Source organism: Gavia stellata, chromosome 1, assembly GCF_030936135.1.
Source record: "Gavia stellata isolate bGavSte3 chromosome 1, bGavSte3.hap2, whole genome shotgun sequence".
Classification (NCBI taxonomy): Eukaryota; Metazoa; Chordata; class Aves; order Gaviiformes; family Gaviidae; genus Gavia; species Gavia stellata.
In genome coordinates, this window is record NC_082594.1 from 1979694 (window position 1) to 1997406 (window position 17713).

The following is a 17713-nucleotide window of genomic DNA, read 5'->3' on the forward strand; positions in this document are numbered from 1 at the left end:
ATCCTGTTACTGCTTATTTATGCTTATTTATTTATTATTTAAACAAGATTGGGTTGGTAAGGTTGGGGCTGAAGCTGTGGTTGTCTTTTATTCCAGTCAGCCCTGCAGCCCCCTTGCTGCTTTGTGTTTGGTCACAAATCTGTTCAAGTTGACACAAGCTAACTTTTTTAAATTCTAGGAAAGCAATCATTGTTGCCCAGTCCCAGAATTTAGGATGAGCTTGAAAAGGTGGGAAGCTATAAAAGTACTTTAGTTTCATAAAGTGTGTTCTTCTCCAAGCAGAACATGTTTCATGACTTGGTTACAGTTGGTGACGTTCTGACTACACTAAGCTGAGAAAAATCTGTTCCTTGATGAATGTGAAGGGTTTTTTTAGGGGGGTGGGAGGAGGAGGTAATGGGAAAAAATAAGAAAAACGCTGTGACTCTTCTGTTACTTAGTGTCTATCCAAGTATCTCGTTTAAATCTCTTTACCCCTTAATGATTTCCTTCCTGCCTCTTCAGTAATTCCCCATTGCTGCTGCTAGGCAAGTTGGGTAGAATGAGATGTAAGTTCTCACTTAACTACGGGAGAAGCAAAGCTTCCATGGTGTAGGAGGGCTAGAGTACACATCATTGCTCCCAAGGGAGCAAACATCCTTTCAAATTCTACCCACTGTAATTACATGGACATGTGAATGCAGTTCTTTTATTTAATCTGTTTTTTTTCCCACAGTATTTTTCTTTCAGGTCTGCTCCTTTTCTCTATGGAGCTTGCGTCCTACTTCTTTCTTGAAGAGGTTTGACCCTCTGTGCTTTATGATAATATAGTTGTCTCCATGGGAAGCTGGTGTGACATAATATACTAAATGATTGCAAAATGAATGAGTGGGACTTAGTAAGAAATCTTGAGGGCTTACAAGATAGCTTCAATTTAGCTATCACTGATGCGTGCCTAGTTTGGGTGTTAATGTACTTGGTATAGCGTCATTCATCCAAAGACCTCCATTTTACTGAAGTCATGACTGAGGTAGGGCGATATGTCCTATTTTGCTGTAGCTGGAAGAAAGAATGAGTCATAAAAGCTCCAGTAATTTGGCCAAAATCACACTACATGTTAGTGTCAAACCAGAATATAAATTTCTCAATGCCCAGGATTATATAGAGACCTCTCAAAGCCAACTACTTGAATGATAACACATATCAAATTGTGTACGTGGTTAACTGTAGCTGTAGGTTAGTTGTTGGATGATTTGCTCGTTCTGGACACTTCTGATAGATTTTGAATGCATATTTTCTGAAAGCTGCCAGAACCTATCATTTGAACAAGGTTTTTTTTGTTCAGTTGGTAAAAGAAGAAAGCTGCTGTTTAATAAAATCTGTGCTGTGCATTAATTTTCTTTTTGCTTGCTGCTAGGTAAGAGGAATTCAGCTGTTGCCCGTAGCTTATTAATAAGCTGTTTTCATGAAAGCGGCATTTGTGAATCAAACAAGAACTCGCTATACTGTGTCAAGGAAACCCAAACACCTGAAATAAAATCGTGCCATTGGTGGTGTGTATTTTACCAGGATTGATTCCTCTCCATGGACATGCGGGGAAAGATTTTCCTTGTTCTGTGGCACCATACGTGATGTATAATGGAAGACCAGCATTGGCAAACACGGTGATTCTGTGTGTTATGCAAGAGGAGAATTACAGGCCACGCTTCCCTTTAGCTTCAGCCTCTGGGAGAAGGAGGACAGTGTTGAGTTGAAATGCTGGCCTGTGACTTGAAAGATAATTCAGGTTTTTGCTTTGCCTCAGGCTTCCTTGCATAGTCTTGAGTTAAATCTCTGTCAGCAAGTGTAGCCTATAAAGTAGGGTAAACAGTTCCTTATTAGACAGTGGTGTTGTGAGGGCAGATGGATTAAAAAGTGTTCTCATACATGGCTCCATCCATAGCGTGGCCCTCTCGAGCTTTTTTGTTATACTTGTCGTCTTTAAATCTGCAGTTAGGCAGTACCTCCCATCATGTCCCGAGCATGCCTAGTTCCTGCTTGTACAATGTGGTGCACAGCATTTCACAAGTGGGTTAAACCTGCCTCCACCTTAATTATGGTAATTAGCTATTTTTCCCCATCAGTAAGCAGATTTTTCCTCTACTCATACATTGCACAGCATTTCTTTACAACTGGTCTGTAAAGATCCCCCGAGCTTTTTTGCTCCTTTTGTCAGAATTGTGACAAAACGCCTCTTTACAGGTTACCTGTTCTAGTAAAAGTCTGGGATCTAGAGTGCCTGAATCAGCTCCTTGACATGTGTTGCTTCTCTGTATCGTCATGATATGGTCGGAACAATACAGGTGGACAAACACGTTTGGCTGTAAGTTATTCTGTGTAATTCTTAAAGCTTGTGGGGGCTTAGGTCAAAAGCCATTTCACAGCTTGAAAGTAACAGACCTGCCATACGTTCTTCTCAATGTGATTAGCACAAATATTTTCATCGCCCAGATCTAAAATAAGTTTCATGCTTGGCCTTTCTGTTGCATTTCCCATGCTGTGAGCATTCAGGTGCAGGAATCTCACTGACCTGATGTATTTCTGTGTGGCACTTGCATTTCCACCAGGCATACAGAGACTTCTTATGGCAGTGAGTGAGCTTCAGAGCTCTTGTTGCCGTGCAGCTGTGTGGGAGGGATGGCATGAAGTACAGGCTGAGGCAGGTTTCGGGCTTTGCAGCTGATGTTCCAGCTCCTACTGAGAGGGAAGAAAATCTGAGTCTCCAGCAGTCTGTCAGCCAGAGTGTGGTCCTGACTTGCATATATGGTGTAAGATCTTAGGGGTTTTGTAACTTTTCTTCTGTAAAGCAAAATCAAATAGATATGAGGGGAAATAGAAGCATCTTTGAGGCAAAATTCCATGGAGTACCCTCTACCAAAACAATGGAAAACAAAAGCAGAAGGGAAGCATGTTGTTGCATTAGTCTTTTGAAGCTTCTCATACCCGCCTTACAGTTTCGGTATCATCTCTCTGAACTGGTAATGTCACAGTTCTTGATGCAGGTGAAAAATCACTGGGTAGCAGTCTTGGGATCCACCGCTATTTATTTTTCCTGTATGCATCTCAGGTACTCCAAAACTGCTGTCCTGATCCATCCAGGAAAGTTTGTTTTCTGATGTGTTATATTTAGTTGCAAAGGGAAGTTCAATTTGGATTGTTCATTTCTGCTTTTTTAATTCATTTGTGGCTGTTTTTTTCTGTATTGCTCACAAGCAGGCTGGCTGGCTCTATTCTTTATTCCTACCACGTAAAACATCTGGCAGAATACAAGGAATTAATTATGGGGATATATAGTGAGGGCATAATAGCAGTCTAACAATATCGAACATGTATAGTAAAATAGACTCTCCATTAGAAATACCTGCTTCATTGTGGGAGAGCAGGGAAGAGGCCCTAGCTGAGAGACTTACCTCTTACCTGTTTGGTTTTTTTCTTTTCTTCTTTTTAAATCAATTTGTTTGGAACATTTTCCGGGCTCTGTTGATGTCGCTGAGCAGTGCAGCTGTTGGAGATGCTCCGTGTCCTGCTGAAGCCTGGGCAGCCTTCTAGCCCCAACAGGTCAACTTGGTTGTATCCCTGCTGGAAACGAACTCCTAGAGCTTGGATTCACCCCCACTGCAGCCTTGAAAAATGGGATGAAGATCTTGTATTTAAGAAGCAATTCTTGATAGCGCTTAGTAGTGCTTTGCTCTTTCTCTGAAACACATAGAAGGATGTTCTACGCGAAGCTCCCACTAGTGTCTAGAAACTTGGGTGCAGTTATGCTGCAGTGAGCTTTAGTATTAAGTGAGCTTTAGTAATTGTTTGGGGGCCGTGTGTGTGCCCGCGCCCTTGTGTTGCAGCCGATCTGAAGATGTCCACCTTAGCCTTAATGAAAAAGGCTTGAAGTTAAGATACATTAAGATATTTGGCAGTCAGGAAGAATACAGTGTGCCCAGATATCCTGGTTCAGCTGATGGACACTAACTTAGGTCATATGCATAAAAATCCTTGCCGATACCCATATGACTGTATGGATTAAACTGTTAATATGCATAAGCTGAAGTTATGGTCAATAATTTTTTGTGCTTTAAGATACTGTTCTGGTTATGGATACTAAGGAAACTGCCTGTTAAATCTTATAGGTAGAGTTACACCCTGAAAGTAAGAAAACAAATGTATTTTTCTTTCAGATCCACTACAGGTGCTGAATTCTGATGTGGCAGTAATTCTCACTCCTCTGAAAATCACTACAGTTGTTCTGACATTTCATTTAAGAGGTGTTGTTTTTTTCTTTTCTTTTTTTTTTTACAGGCAACAATTGGCATTGACTTCTTATCGAAAACCATGTATTTGGAGGATCGAACAGTGAGTAAGATTTTTGTTGCACTTCTCTCTGTACAGTAGGAATGAGGATCAGCATCTGTTGTAATTGTGCAGCCCGCAGTTCTGAGATCACTTGGAAGTACAGACTGAGCCTTCATCTACCAGCTGCTTCCAGACTGACAAGTGCTGTGGAGACAGCTCCCGTCTCTGTTTGGGGAAACGGGAAATCACCATTTGGCTCATCTATGGAGGGCTCATGAGTGCCATTGTACAAGTGGCAGAAGGTGCTATAGTGTCATTCTCTTTGAAGAAAGAGATGATACGGATAGTTTGAGGGGTGCATAATGGTGGGAGTTTGGAGAAGGGGGACCATGCTTAACCCCTTCAGTTTTTGATGTCACCAGAGAGAAAGATAAAATATAAATTGCCAGATGTTGCCAGTTAATAGCTAGCTTGATATTCTTAATATTACTTGTTTAAAAAGAAGGTTGCCTTCAATAGTAATCCACAAATAGTACTTGTTTCTTAGCTTGGTGCAGTTCTAGTTCCTGAAATGAAATCACTCCTCTGTGGAAGCAAGCCTGTGATTTAAAATGAGCTCAGATTCTTAATTAAGAAATTCAGCCGTTGAGCTATTTGCAGAAGCGAATTGTGCAGTGCTGCATAAGCTTATGGTATTGTATAAAGCCACTATAAATGCGATTGCATTGAAAGTGCTTGAGCAATGGGATGTTCTTTCCATAGCAAAACTGGCCCTTGCGCATCTTGCCGTACATGTTGCTTTTAGTATATCTTGCCTTTTCTTTCAGAACCGTGATGGTAAGAGACATTCAACCTCATCTGTGTGCGTGTTACTTTGCAGTGTGGCTAAAGCTTAAATACAGATTAATAACTAGCATTTTATCCTCCTTGAAAAATTCACGTTAGCAGCTTTTCCAGTGCTTTGACAGCAGCTGAAGGCTCTTCCTTGAGACGTATGGTGTGTGGTCAGGTTCTTCCACCAGCAACCACCCTCCAGGCTGCTGGAGGTTACGTGTGTGAGTCCTGAGGAAGGATAGCAGCAGAGCATGAAAATCTTGTGTAGGCAGAACTGCAGGTGAACATTTGCCTTAGTTTTCTTGTCGGTCCTCTCAGTTTGAAAGCTGAGCAATTCTATTTCTCCCCGTTTGGAAGGGAAGCATTTTTTAAAAAGCAGAGACAACGGAAAGCCAAGATAGGTACACATACACCGGTTTGGCTACTACTAGCGCTTGGGAGAGATTGCTGTAAAGGAGGAGACAGTATGCTGCTGCTCCCAGTCCCTAGTCATCTCCTGCATGAGTTTATAATTTTTATCTAGCTTTTTTCAAAAAGTAAAATTTACTTACTCTCTTATTTTTAGTGGCAGTTTGGCTTTTTTAATTTTCTCCCACCCACAGATCAGGTTGCAGCTGTGGGATACTGCGGGTCAGGAACGTTTCCGTAGCCTCATTCCCAGTTACATCCGTGACTCTGCTGCTGCTGTAGTAGTTTACGATATCACAAGTAGGTATATTGCACTGGGTTTGACCTTTTTCTTATTTTTCTTGCTTGTTTGACTGATTTTGTTAGGTACGGTTGCAATTATGGGACACAGCAGGTCAAGAACGGTTCAGGAGCTTGATTCCTAGCTACATTCGTGACTCCACTGTTGCAGTTGTTGTTTATGATATCACAAGTGAGTGGGGGGAATTCTGCATTTCTAATACTCTGCCCCTTTCATCCTTTAGCCTAGCTTTGCATGTCCTATCACAGTCATCTGCTTGTTCTTCATTCTGGCATGAAAAAACCCCAAAAAACGTTTTATTGTAGTCAAGTTTTAAGCTAGCCACCTGATCGCTTCTGTTGTAATGTATAAACTGTCTTACAAATGACATCATTTTGTAACCCTTTCCTGTTGCATTCTCTTGAAGCCTTGAGTCCTGGCTGGTCTTGTTGCACTTTACCCTCTTTCATCTGCTTTTTTGATCGTAATATCACCTGTGACTTTCGGTCTCAAACACCTGAATCATGTTCATAGATATCTGAATTCTTAAATTAGAGACTTTGCACTGAGAGCTGTAGCTTGCTTCACTCCATGTGCCCTCCCCCCCCCCCCCAAAAAAAAAATCTGGGCATGGGCTGGGGGGGAAATGCATTAACATCACATTTTCATTTGAACCAGTCACTCTCACATTTTGCGATATGTAAAACTTACCACTAAGCCCTTATCCTTTAACAATTGCTCTTTCATTTCTTACTAAGGTATGTACACTTTTGTGAACTAAAATATTAGTGCTTTTTCAACCCTTCTCCTTCTGTCCCTCCCCTCAATCCAGAGACCCCTAACTTACTAGCTTTCTGTATTTACAAAGAACAGAAATTTTGTTTTAGGAGAACTAAACCTTCAGACACTTTCAGTTCTAAACCAGAATTGACAGAGAGCAATGGCCTAATTCTATACAAGTGCAAAAGCACTCCTCCTTTGATTTATAAATACTAGAAGATTACAGCAGGAATAGGGGCTTTACCTATAAAAGCTTTAATTGTTAAAAATAGCACTTTCATTTGAGCTAAAATTGCAGGTTAGCTGTGAACTTTGAAATTTTTTTACTGACCTAGCAAATCTACTATTACCAAGTAGTAAAGAGAAGAATTAAGACACTGGCAAGTGATCAAGTCTTGACTGTCTAGCATACGATATATCACTGTGCAGTAGAAGCCATTAAAAAAAATCAATACCTGTCAAGAACTGCTGCACAGCCTCCCCTTTTTTAAGTACTTTGGCAACTCAGATGCTCTTTGTGTAGCTAACCGGCAGATGCTGAGCTCCATGGCAGCTTCTATACAACTCGCTTTTCCTTATGGGATGCAACTTTTCAAACAGAACCTAGATCTCGTTAGATCAGGATAGCTTCCTAAAATTCTTATCTTGCAGCTTTTAAGGACGTATCATAAAGAAAAAGTGTCTGTTGATAGGCTAAATTTGTATTTCTGGTTCTATGCAAATGATTTGGAAACTCTTGAACTCAGTGTTCAATGATACAGGAGTTGCTAGTATGTTGTATAACCCTGATATTTCCTAGAGAAAATCCTGAACCCAGCACGTAAAAAAATGATTAAGCTGTACAAAATGCGTAACTGGTATTAAGTACTTCTGAGAAGCAGTGAAACTGTAGGAACCTCTTCCTGTAGGTGCACAAGTCGTGGGCAGTGTAGAATGCAGTGTCACGTTAATCCCCACACTCTATATAAAATATTTTATGTTGAACTAAAAAGGGAACTGGTCTAAACCACAGTGATAAGACTTCTCATTTTAGGCACTGTCAAAACCAAATTATAGATCAACTCAATTCACTCCTAGGCTTTGAATTCACCTGTAATGAAGTACTAGTCCATTTGAAGCTAATGCCGAAGTTTTTGTATACTTCAGTGTGGGAGACTTCGGGTTTCACTTGCTGATTCTTCATCACCCTATTATGCCAATTCCAGAGAATATGAAGCTTTTATGTGAGACTTAGAGATGTATTTACCAGTGATCTGTGAAGAATACCTGCAGTGATAATCCTCTCCACTGTTCTTTATTAGATGTAAACTCGTTCCAGCAAACAACAAAATGGATTGATGATGTCAGAACGGAAAGGGGCAGTGATGTCATCATTATGCTGGTGGGAAATAAAACAGATCTAGCAGATAAGAGGTATGGAGGAATAACTCATCTTTCAAATGTTTTTCTTAATCTGCTGCTGTTTTCTCCTAGACAACTATTTTGAAAAGAACACTTGTATTTTTTTTTTTCCCCCAAAATGCTCAAGCTTGATTTAACTGTGCTGGAGATAGCTGTGACTAGAGAAATCGCAATTTTAAAACTTCTTTCACTTGGTTAAGCACAAGTTTCCAGCACAATGCTGTGAATGAGTTGAGAAACTTACCAATTTGTTTGGATGTCAGGAGAGAATGGAGTGTTAATTACAAACAGCCTGCATCAGTGAATGAATAAACTAAAATAATTACAAATATTCGTACTTAATAAATTTGCTCAGATATAAATGATAGGTGCAAGGAATCCTCCCTTTTGAAATTCTTCAGGGGTTTTCATAAGTTGGCAAACTTAAATATTTTTATTAGAAGTTGTGCATCTTCAGCTTTTGCTTCATTTGCTGCTTATTCTGGGTTTATGGTATATTAACACAAAAGAGTCACAAAGCCAAAACAAAACACGAGATGGAAGTACTTTGGATTTGGTTGAAATCCCTGTTTCCTCAGAATAGCTTCACTTGTGACCCTTACTTCAGGTTTATGATGTCTTATTAAGAGTTGTTTACGCACACACGCGCCCCTTAGATACCTCATGATTTTTGTCTGGCAGCTCTTGAACCCAGTTTTCCCCCAGTTTTTGCTGTGGCAGACTGCTTAATGGGTGGGACCCCCAGTCGGTGGCAAACGGGACAAAATTCGTTTGATGTGAGACGGTTACACTCGGTCCTTTGTTAAAACAGTTTTGTAGGCTGCAAGTAGATGATTTTACTGGATATTAAAATGTATTGATTGCTAATTGCTCAGACATAAATGCATAGCTTCCTGGACAGGGATTTGACGGAGTGTAGTTGGCCCACTTAGCTGATCCACTGGAAAGCTGAGTTCTACTTCGGGAGCCAGGTGTGCCATAGAAGTCCATCTGATACGATGAAATGGTGATACGTGTCTGTAACTGTGCTCAGTATATGGCATCTGTAGACAGGGAAGAAAACATTAAATGCTTTCAGAACTGTAATCAAGCAGTCAACTCCTTGGGTTGAAGACAAAAATCTTAATTTTCAAGGTGTTTGTCTGTTTTTTTTTTTCTAATTCTGTGCTCTCTTCCCCAGACAAGTGTCCATTGAGGAAGGAGAAAGAAAAGCCAAAGAGCTGAATGTAATGTTCATTGAAACTAGTGCAAAAGCAGGTTACAATGTAAAACAGGTGAGTAACGTGTTGGCTGCAACTAACCCTGAGACTTCTTTCTGTTAGTGCACCGTTGCAGAAATAGGACTTCCCTAGGCATTGGGAAGCCTTTGCAAAAGGTGTCAGAGGGACGTTTGTAGTCCATACGTAGCAAGCAGCATCACAGAGTCGACTTACTGGCTGAGGTTCAGAAGGATCCCTGACCTTGCAGCAAATGACTTGGAACTTCTTTCCCCTTAGAAAAGAGGAATTATTGAAGAAGCTTTGTGGGTACAGAATCATACCTTCCTGTATTCTTGATAATCCAGATTTGGTGTTAGATTGAAGGGATTAAGGCATCAGCTGGGGAAACACAGGTCTGAGGACTTCTTTCTGATACTGATTCAGTGAAAGAATGTGGGCAAACCAGTCAAGGAGGAATGTGATGGCTTAAAATGCTTCGACTGTACGGTGAGACAGTGTAAACTGCTGTTCCCACTCTGTTGGAAGGCACTGAAAGCGTGAGCAAATGTTCTTGGGTAGCCGAAGCTATTTATTTCTGGTAGATGATGAGTTGCTTTTGAATTGGGGAAAGCAGTGAAATGTCTTTTGAGCTGATGCAACTGCAACGAAATGAGATTTTTATGTTGTGAGATGAGCTGCAGCTCTTTAAATTCTGACCTGCTACACGAAGTTTTAGCACTTGTGTTAATGAAGATAAATCACTTGGCAAACAGTGAACTGGTGAAAGTAGTAAACACCGTGGAACTGATCTGGTGTTTACATGAAAGAAATTTTGTTTGAGCTTATTAGTTATGCAAGCAAATATGCTTACTAGCAGATCATGAATAGAGAGCTAGAGCTGTACATCCCTACTGACTCCATGCATAATGGGATACTGCTTTTTCACTGACCTAGCAATTTCTCATATGGAGTCGTGACCGCTAAAGCATTTGGCAGCTGGTCTTATGGTAGGAGGAAAAGCAGTAGTGCAAGATGTAGAAGACGTTCATTCTTGGGTGTTTCCACAGAGCAAACGCGTGCACACACATACACCGCCTGTATATTACATATATAGATCGTTACGCAAATAGTTTGTATGCAAAATTGTATCAGGAGTTGCTAAAATGTGGTTATAAATTACTTTGTATGTTATAGACAGGACTAAAGGGTCTGTTATTAAAACGTCCCTTGACTTTGTATATTAGTAGCAAAATTACTCCCTGTATAATGGAATAATTAGATGTGTTAACTTAGCACTGCGTTTCAGTGCATTAGCAAGCATAAAAGTGTTCGGTGCCAGGGTCCACCAATTATCCTGCCGCAACACAGAGGCTGGCTTTTAATTAAGGCTTAGATTCTGTGCTGGAATCCTTAATGTTTCCTCAGACTAGGCAGTGTGCACTTGAGAGCAGTTGCCTTGCTGAGAGGAATGATGATGATGATGATGAAGCTCTATACTCCCTCTTTCCTTGAGGGAGTTGCTGTGCAGCTGACACGTTTCCAGAAGTCTGAGTCCAAGCCTGTAAGGTAGCTTGTGGCTTTCGGGGCCAGCTGGAGCCCTGATGATTTGAGATGCAAGTAGGAAAATCTTGTATGGTATGCCTGTAGTCCCGTTTTTGGCATAAGATACTGTTGTTTTATTAAACATGTGCTTTGTAAAGCTACCACTGCCTTCATCATGAAGGATGGTAGCTCCGTTGAATACGTTATGAAGGAACAAACTTTGCCTTTTTGTATTTTATGCTGAAGCCGTTCAGGGATTGTACTAATGAGATTGTCAGAGCATAAAGCCATTTCTGTAGCTTCACTTGCACACTCTCTAGAGAAAATTCTTAGTTGTGTAACGGAGGTCTAGATGAATTATGCCTCTGATTTTAATTGCCAGGTTACATGCCGTAAGACTACTTCTGTAAGGAAATAGGTTTGGTGATAAAAAGTGGTGCTGGGAACCTGGGGGCTGGTTCCCTCTGTGTTAAATGGAAGATTTGGTGTTCAGAGACCTAATTCTTGTTCTTCACTAACATCAATAAACAGTAATGTCTAAAAAACTTGGGGCTCTTGCATATCACTGCATCATAATCCGAGTGGGTACTTCATGTACTGTGAAGTCTTGTCAGAATTGGACAAGAGGACAGATTTTAAGAGACTTCATTCTCTGTAAAATACCAAAACAAAAGACACAAGTGGTTATTCAAAAAGAACTAAAAATGGATTTTTCTTCTGAGTTTTGATCCTTGTGTTGCAGGTGTGGACTGGGATTTTCAGGAACTTCAAAGCTATTCTATACTGCAGAATATTTGAAACTCTCATTTTTTATTAGTTTAATAAGTAGTTGTTGAAACAATTCTCAAAGGATAAGACTTTTAATACCACCAGTTATCTAGTTCTCTATTTTCTTTCGGCTTCTCTATTGAATGGTATGAACTTACTTTACTAACTCATCAATAAATTCTTCCCCAGTGAAACGGGGGAGCGTATGGGTACAACTGCAGAATGGATACCCTTCCCATAACCTGTATCTTCCTTTAATAAGCTGAATGCAAATTTGACCTTCCCCTAACTGATAACTTCTATCCATAATATATTCTGATTCTGCAGAACAATTACTGTCCAAGTTAATTTTCATACAGGATTTTTAATTCAAGTGTCAAATTATTTTAGATACAAAGTCCATATTTTGACTACATATAATGAAACACATTTATGTAAAAATTAAGGTCACCTAGTGCCGGATATTAAATATCAATGTAAAGGTGAATCTTAGACTAGTGGCGAGTCATTGGTTTGTCCGCTGTGGCATAAGTTCAGATTTAGCAATTACCATGCAGCTTTGATACTGCGTATGATTGAAACGTGTAGATTAGGGAATATGAACTGGTTTGTTTGTTTTGTTTTCTTCTTCTTCCACGCAAAACTCTCCCCTCCCAGTATTAAAACTTCTCACATTGTCAGTGCTTCACTTGGCAGCCTTGAGCAGTTCAGAAAAACTGAGAAAAAGCTGTTGTTTCCCCACTGTCCTCTCTTCCCAGCACAAGATCTGTCTCCTGGGTCTAAATCCTGTGCCCTGGGTTAAAGGTAGGGAATGGCACAAGTTAATGCAGAAGAAGACTTGGGATGAAGGTGAACCCTCAGTCCTCCATTGTTGGCTTCTTTGCATTTCCGTCCCTTTCACATTAAGGTTTTGGTTTCTGTGCGGTGTCGGATGTAGGCATCTTGATGTTACCAATTCCAGAGCGAGCTCTGTTTTTACTAATGCCTCGTGTATGGCCCATCATAGCTTCCTTGCTTTCTTTCCATCCTCTTTTTCAGGTCAGAGATGTGAATTCCAGTGTCACTTGTATGCAGACAGGTCCTGGAGACATGACTTGCAACCCACCTGCCTTCACTGCCCTGGTCTGACTGCCAGGCAGGGTTACAGGCGCAGAGGCGGCCGTTCCAGCAGTTCGGGAGATGCCGTGGGGCACTAGGCAGTACGCTAACCTCATTCGAGTCTCAGTCAGACACTGAAGAATAGTGCCATCTCACAGGTGGTGAATCGTGGTGCTATTTGTGTTGGCCCAAGCACTAGGGTTCTCCAAGAGATGCTGTCCACAAGGTTTCAGAAGCAGCATTTGCCCCATTAAGGATACAGAAGCAGCTTAATTTCTTCTCCTGCTTGGGGAGAGTAATGGCTAGGACTTTTCTCCTCCTCGTCCGTGGCGCTTGTTTGCTAGCCGTCAGCAGGAAGCCAGGGTACTTTTGACCTTGCGTGCTACTTTTAGCTTCTTGTTCATCCTTTTCTGCTGGAAGGCAGCACTGATAAGAGGACAGGGCACTGTCTTCAGCTCTGTGCTCACTGTAGCTATCCTACAAATCCGGAGTGCCTGGCTTTATAGTGTGACTGCAGAAGGTGAGTTGCTCTGTACTTCAGACAGCATGTATTTCAATGCCAGGATCTTCTACCAACAAAGAAATAGAGGGGAACATACTGCTGACAGGCTTTTTTTGCCATTCCCCTGTGACATGAAAGGGACAGCTCAGGAGACACACCTCAGCTAACACAGTACTGGGGGCTGAGGTGGAAGTGAGTAACCTGTGGCTTGGTTTAGAGGCTCAGAGGTGGAACACTATGTAGTCACCGCAGAGAAGTAAGAGGATTTGCAGCCTGTGTACGTGCTAGCTGAAACCTGGACATGGCAGGCTTTCATTTTATGACTTCTCTGACATTTCTTTTCCCCGAAGACTGATCTGATGAGCTGCTGGGGCAAGCTTCATCTCTTCTAGTTGCACGCTGTCAAACTAGATTGTGATGTACAACTGCTGTGTACTGTTGGATCTGTTAAGGTAGAGCTGTCTCGAGTCACTGGGGTCCTATACACTTACTGTTCCTTCTGCCTTTGGGGAGGGGGTGTTGAAGGAAAAATGAGTGGATGATATTACGGAGTCAAAATGGTGATAGTATTATTTTGGGGTTAAATTGATGCAACAGAGGAGAAAAAAATTGGCTTTTGTATCCTGCAAGTTTCAGCAAAGACTGATTGCCAGGGGAGCCTTAAGACTGAGGAGAGGAGCAGATAACCTGCTTCAGTTAATGCAGAGAATCGTAGTCTCTGATTCATTTTGTCAGCCCTGAATAAGCTTTAAAAGACTTTAAGATTCATGCTCTATCTTGGCAGTCTGTATTTCAGGGAATCTTATTGTTAGTCTGTGGATTTCATGCCCAGAATATGTCAGGGTTCATTTTGCTGTCTTGTAGGAAGAGAGGGGAGGGGGAGCCCTGAAGACCTCCTTACAGCGGTACCTGGCACACTTCACGTTTGCTCTCAAAGAGCCACAGGCTGAATATGGTGTTTGGCAGAAAAACTTTCTCACGGCAGTAGCTAAAGGACCGTGGCCCCTCAAGTAACCCTGTTTTCACAGAGCTGGCTGCATCTAGCAGCTTGGCTCTTTCTTCCCGTCTTTTGATTTTTGTCTATCTGATGGGCAAGAGCTATTCTCTGAGCTGTGCTGCTCTCCTCGTAGAATGAGAATTAGGGAAACATTTTTGTTTGCTTTGCATTGGGGAACAGGTTTCTTGCCTGGCTTTTCCATCTGGACAGTGATCCTCCTGTCCCTTCCATATTGCTGCAGGAGTGTTACAGTGAAAACTGTTTCATCCCTACAGTTGTTTGTGACACTGATCTGTTGGGGATTTATTGGCTGGAGTAGTAGGAAAGGCACAGTTTGGCAAATGAGTTGAAACTAATGGCGAGAGATGAGAGTTTTTTTCAGAGTTTAATCAGGAAGGAGATTGCAGGGTTGAATGCTGAAAGAGACTTTGTGTGGCTCAGTCTTTCAGACGGCTGCGTTTAACTCCTGTGTTCGAAAAAAAGTCCTGAATGCTGACCAACACACGTGCTTTTATACACATACACATATGAACAAATATATATATACATATGTGTGTGTATATATACACTATATCATATATTCATATATATGTGCAACTGCCTGCGACTTTTTTCAGTGAGATAAGACTGCTGGCTTGGGTCCTGAAGGCACTGCGAAGCAGTAAGGTCCCTGCGTAGAAGGCTGCTTTCTAATCATCGTGAAGTTTCCCTAATTGGATTTGTTCACATATGCTGTGGCTGATAAGCAGAAGGTTAATAAGAAAGAAAGTTGATTTTCTTAGTTGCCAAATTCCTTTTTTTAGTCAGATAATTTAGGGGAGAAATACCGCTAAAGGCATAATTTTATTCCTGGTCTTAATGTAAAGAAAGGATTACTGTATTTTAAACACTTAGCCTTTCTGTCAGCAGCTTGGTTTAAATGCAGTAGTTCCAGTTGGTTCTCATCAGCTGAGGTTGTTGGGTTTTTTTTAAGACTCCCCACCCCCTCCCCTCTATAAACTGCATCCCTCACTTTCTACGTATTGTACAAGGGGGAAATAAATAGCAATGCACAGTTTAAACCAATTTGCTGTTTCCACCTAGGATCTCAAAGCCCATGACATCAGCAAAGAGCTGTATGAAATGATGCATTTCCTTCTTTCTATCAGAGCAAAGATGTCAAGCGAGCAACCTAATTTAGGCACGATTTGGTAGGATTGTGCCAAACTCTGTTGCATATCCATCCTTAAAACTGATGGGAGGGATATTTTTTTTTCTCCCCCAAACCTTCTGTGTCAAGAACTGGGTCAAAATTGCTCTTAAGACTGCAGTACATGGGCAAATAAAAAGCAGTGTACTGGAAGGGTAGGTAGCTCATTTGCTCCATTCTCTACCTCTAACGTATCACTTGTGTATCAGCAGGAAAGTGTGTGTTGGAGGGTTGAGAGGTTTAGCAGATATTCCCCTGCAGAGCTAATGGGGATAGATGCAGCTATGAAGTGACGTGCCAGAGAGGAGCAGAGTTTACCATCTTGTCTGTTTTATGCATTGACAACATACCAGTATGCTTCTGAAAGCGTAACTGTAGATGGTATTTGAATATTTTGCAGTGCAGACTGGTGGCTGTCCAGTAGCCTTCTTTCTTTTTTTTTTTCCCCAGAAGTCACAAAGCTGTTTTTCCTTCATAAAATTGAAGTTGAGATCTGTTAATCAACCTGTGAAGGCTCACCAGGTGTTGAACATTTTGAGAGTAGAAGTAATTTTAGGGACAAAGCCCAATAAAGAAAGAGAATCAGAACCTTCTGTACCCAAATGTGATCGAATCAGGAAGTTTATTGAAGACTGTTAAAGTCAAAGAAAGCGTCAAGGGCTTGCGGATTTATATATGGTACTAAAACTTTTAAGACTTCCGGCAGAAGATGAGATTGAATCTCAATTACTTCCTTGATCATCTCCAAGATGTAAAAAACTTACAATGAATAGTCTAGTGCTATACTGAGTGAATGAAAAGCCTTTTGAAAAGTAATAAAGCTAAGCAGGTTGGCAGTGCTGTCCTCTTATCTGATTGGAATGGTAAGGAAAAATAATGCTGACCATGAGGATGTGATGGGAGATTGCTCTGAAAGTCTGCAGCTTCTTTCTTCTCTCCCATTTCATTCTTATAAGCCAAAGTGCTCATGTCTGACTGGTTTTAAAATGCTTGGAAAATGATAGTCACATTGCTTTTTCAAGCAGAATTAAGAGCAAAGAGTGGTGGGGAGGTGAGGCAAGCAGATACAGTGACAAGAAGTGGTGAGCTCAGTTGATAGGACATTTTTTGTACAAGGATTACAATTAGATCAATGTTTAGCTTCTCTCTGTGTCAAAATCACCTTTATTCTGACCAGGAAGTCTCTTGCCTTTATACTTTCAGGTGGTCATGCATTCCTGCTGTCCGTTCAGCATTGGCGGCTAGTACAGTTTAGCATCTGGAATTTTGAAATTATCGTTGTTGCTTCATTGTTGACATATGAGAATTTGCCTGAACTTTTCAGTGAGGCTGGGAGGCTCAGGATAATGGCAAAGGTTTATAGAAACTTAGGTGGGGAAACTAAGCTTTTTAGCTTTGAAATTGTTAGCTAAAATCAGTGAGATACATCAAGGACCGGCTTCCCAGACCCGTGTCCTTGTCTCGGTCCAGATTTCAGTGTATGCCCAGAATGTCGTGTTGCTGTTGGTGATGGATGCTGGAGATGGTTTCTAGAGTGGTTTTGAGGGAGATGATGGGGATGGCGAAGGAAAGCAGCTTTGCTGCCTTCTACCTGTCCGTTTTGTCCTCTCCTCGCCTAGCAGTCTCTTCAGTCGGTAACAAACAGCGGTGACAGCAAAGGTCAGACAGCAGCGAGCGTAGTGTGTTTGTACCCATCCTGCAACGGTCACAGCCACACCTGACAAACCTGGGGGCTTGTTCATGATTAGCTTGGAGGGTACTTGTCAAGCCAACAAAGTTGTCTTAATGTCTTCCCAGCATCATTTGGACACTCGGGGCCAAATTTGCAAAAGCACTTGGGCCCTGATCTGCAAAGCTGTTCAGGTACCTACATTCATAATATAAACAGACTGACAGTGTGCTGTGGAAAGTGGGTCACTGGGAATAAGTAGTTTAGCTTTGTGTCGTTTGAGGAGAGGAGTGAAATAACGTGCAATAATGTCAATTTAACGTGTTAAGACTGACGTCAGACTTGCACCAGGCATTTTGGGACTCCCGAGCTGCTGTCGGGCATGCAGTGGGGTGATTTTAACACACTGATGGACGGAGGTGTTGAGCACTTGGAAACATCTAGTGTCCTGGATGCCTGATAATGTGCAGGCAAGAAATACATAGTAGTAAGAATGTCTGTAACGGTGTAAAAACATTAATGCAATGTATGTCAGATGTTTATGTCTGGGTGTGTGCGCTCAGTGCATCAGCGTGGGACCAAAACTCTACTAGGGCTGTTCTCCAAAGGTAAGGAACAATTGGGTAATCATTTGATAACCCTGATGAACAGCAAAGGCTGTATTCATCTGTCCATCAGATTTGTCCTGTCCTCCCCTCCTTCTGCGCTTGCCGAGCATATGAAAAAGAAAAAGCTGCTGTT

At 41.4% G+C, this 17713-nt stretch overlaps 1 protein-coding gene across 4 annotated transcripts in view; it reads left to right on the forward strand.

The window, feature by feature from the left end:
- Positions 1 to 17713, forward strand: part of RAB6A (RAB6A, member RAS oncogene family) — a 64687-nt gene that overhangs the window by 39692 nt on the left and 7282 nt on the right. For 2 of the 4 annotated variants that reach the window (XM_059825335.1, XM_059825260.1), the window contains 4 exons: positions 4312 to 4365; positions 5742 to 5847; positions 7909 to 8020; positions 9189 to 9282. In XM_059825335.1, the coding sequence (XP_059681318.1) occupies positions 4312 to 4365; positions 5742 to 5847; positions 7909 to 8020; positions 9189 to 9282 (366 nt within the window). Of the gene's footprint in view, positions 1 to 4311; positions 4366 to 5741; positions 5848 to 5913; positions 6020 to 7908; positions 8021 to 9188; positions 9283 to 17713 lie in introns of all 4 variants that reach the window. The other 2 variants (XM_059825188.1, XM_059825411.1) reach the window with 2 other exon arrangements.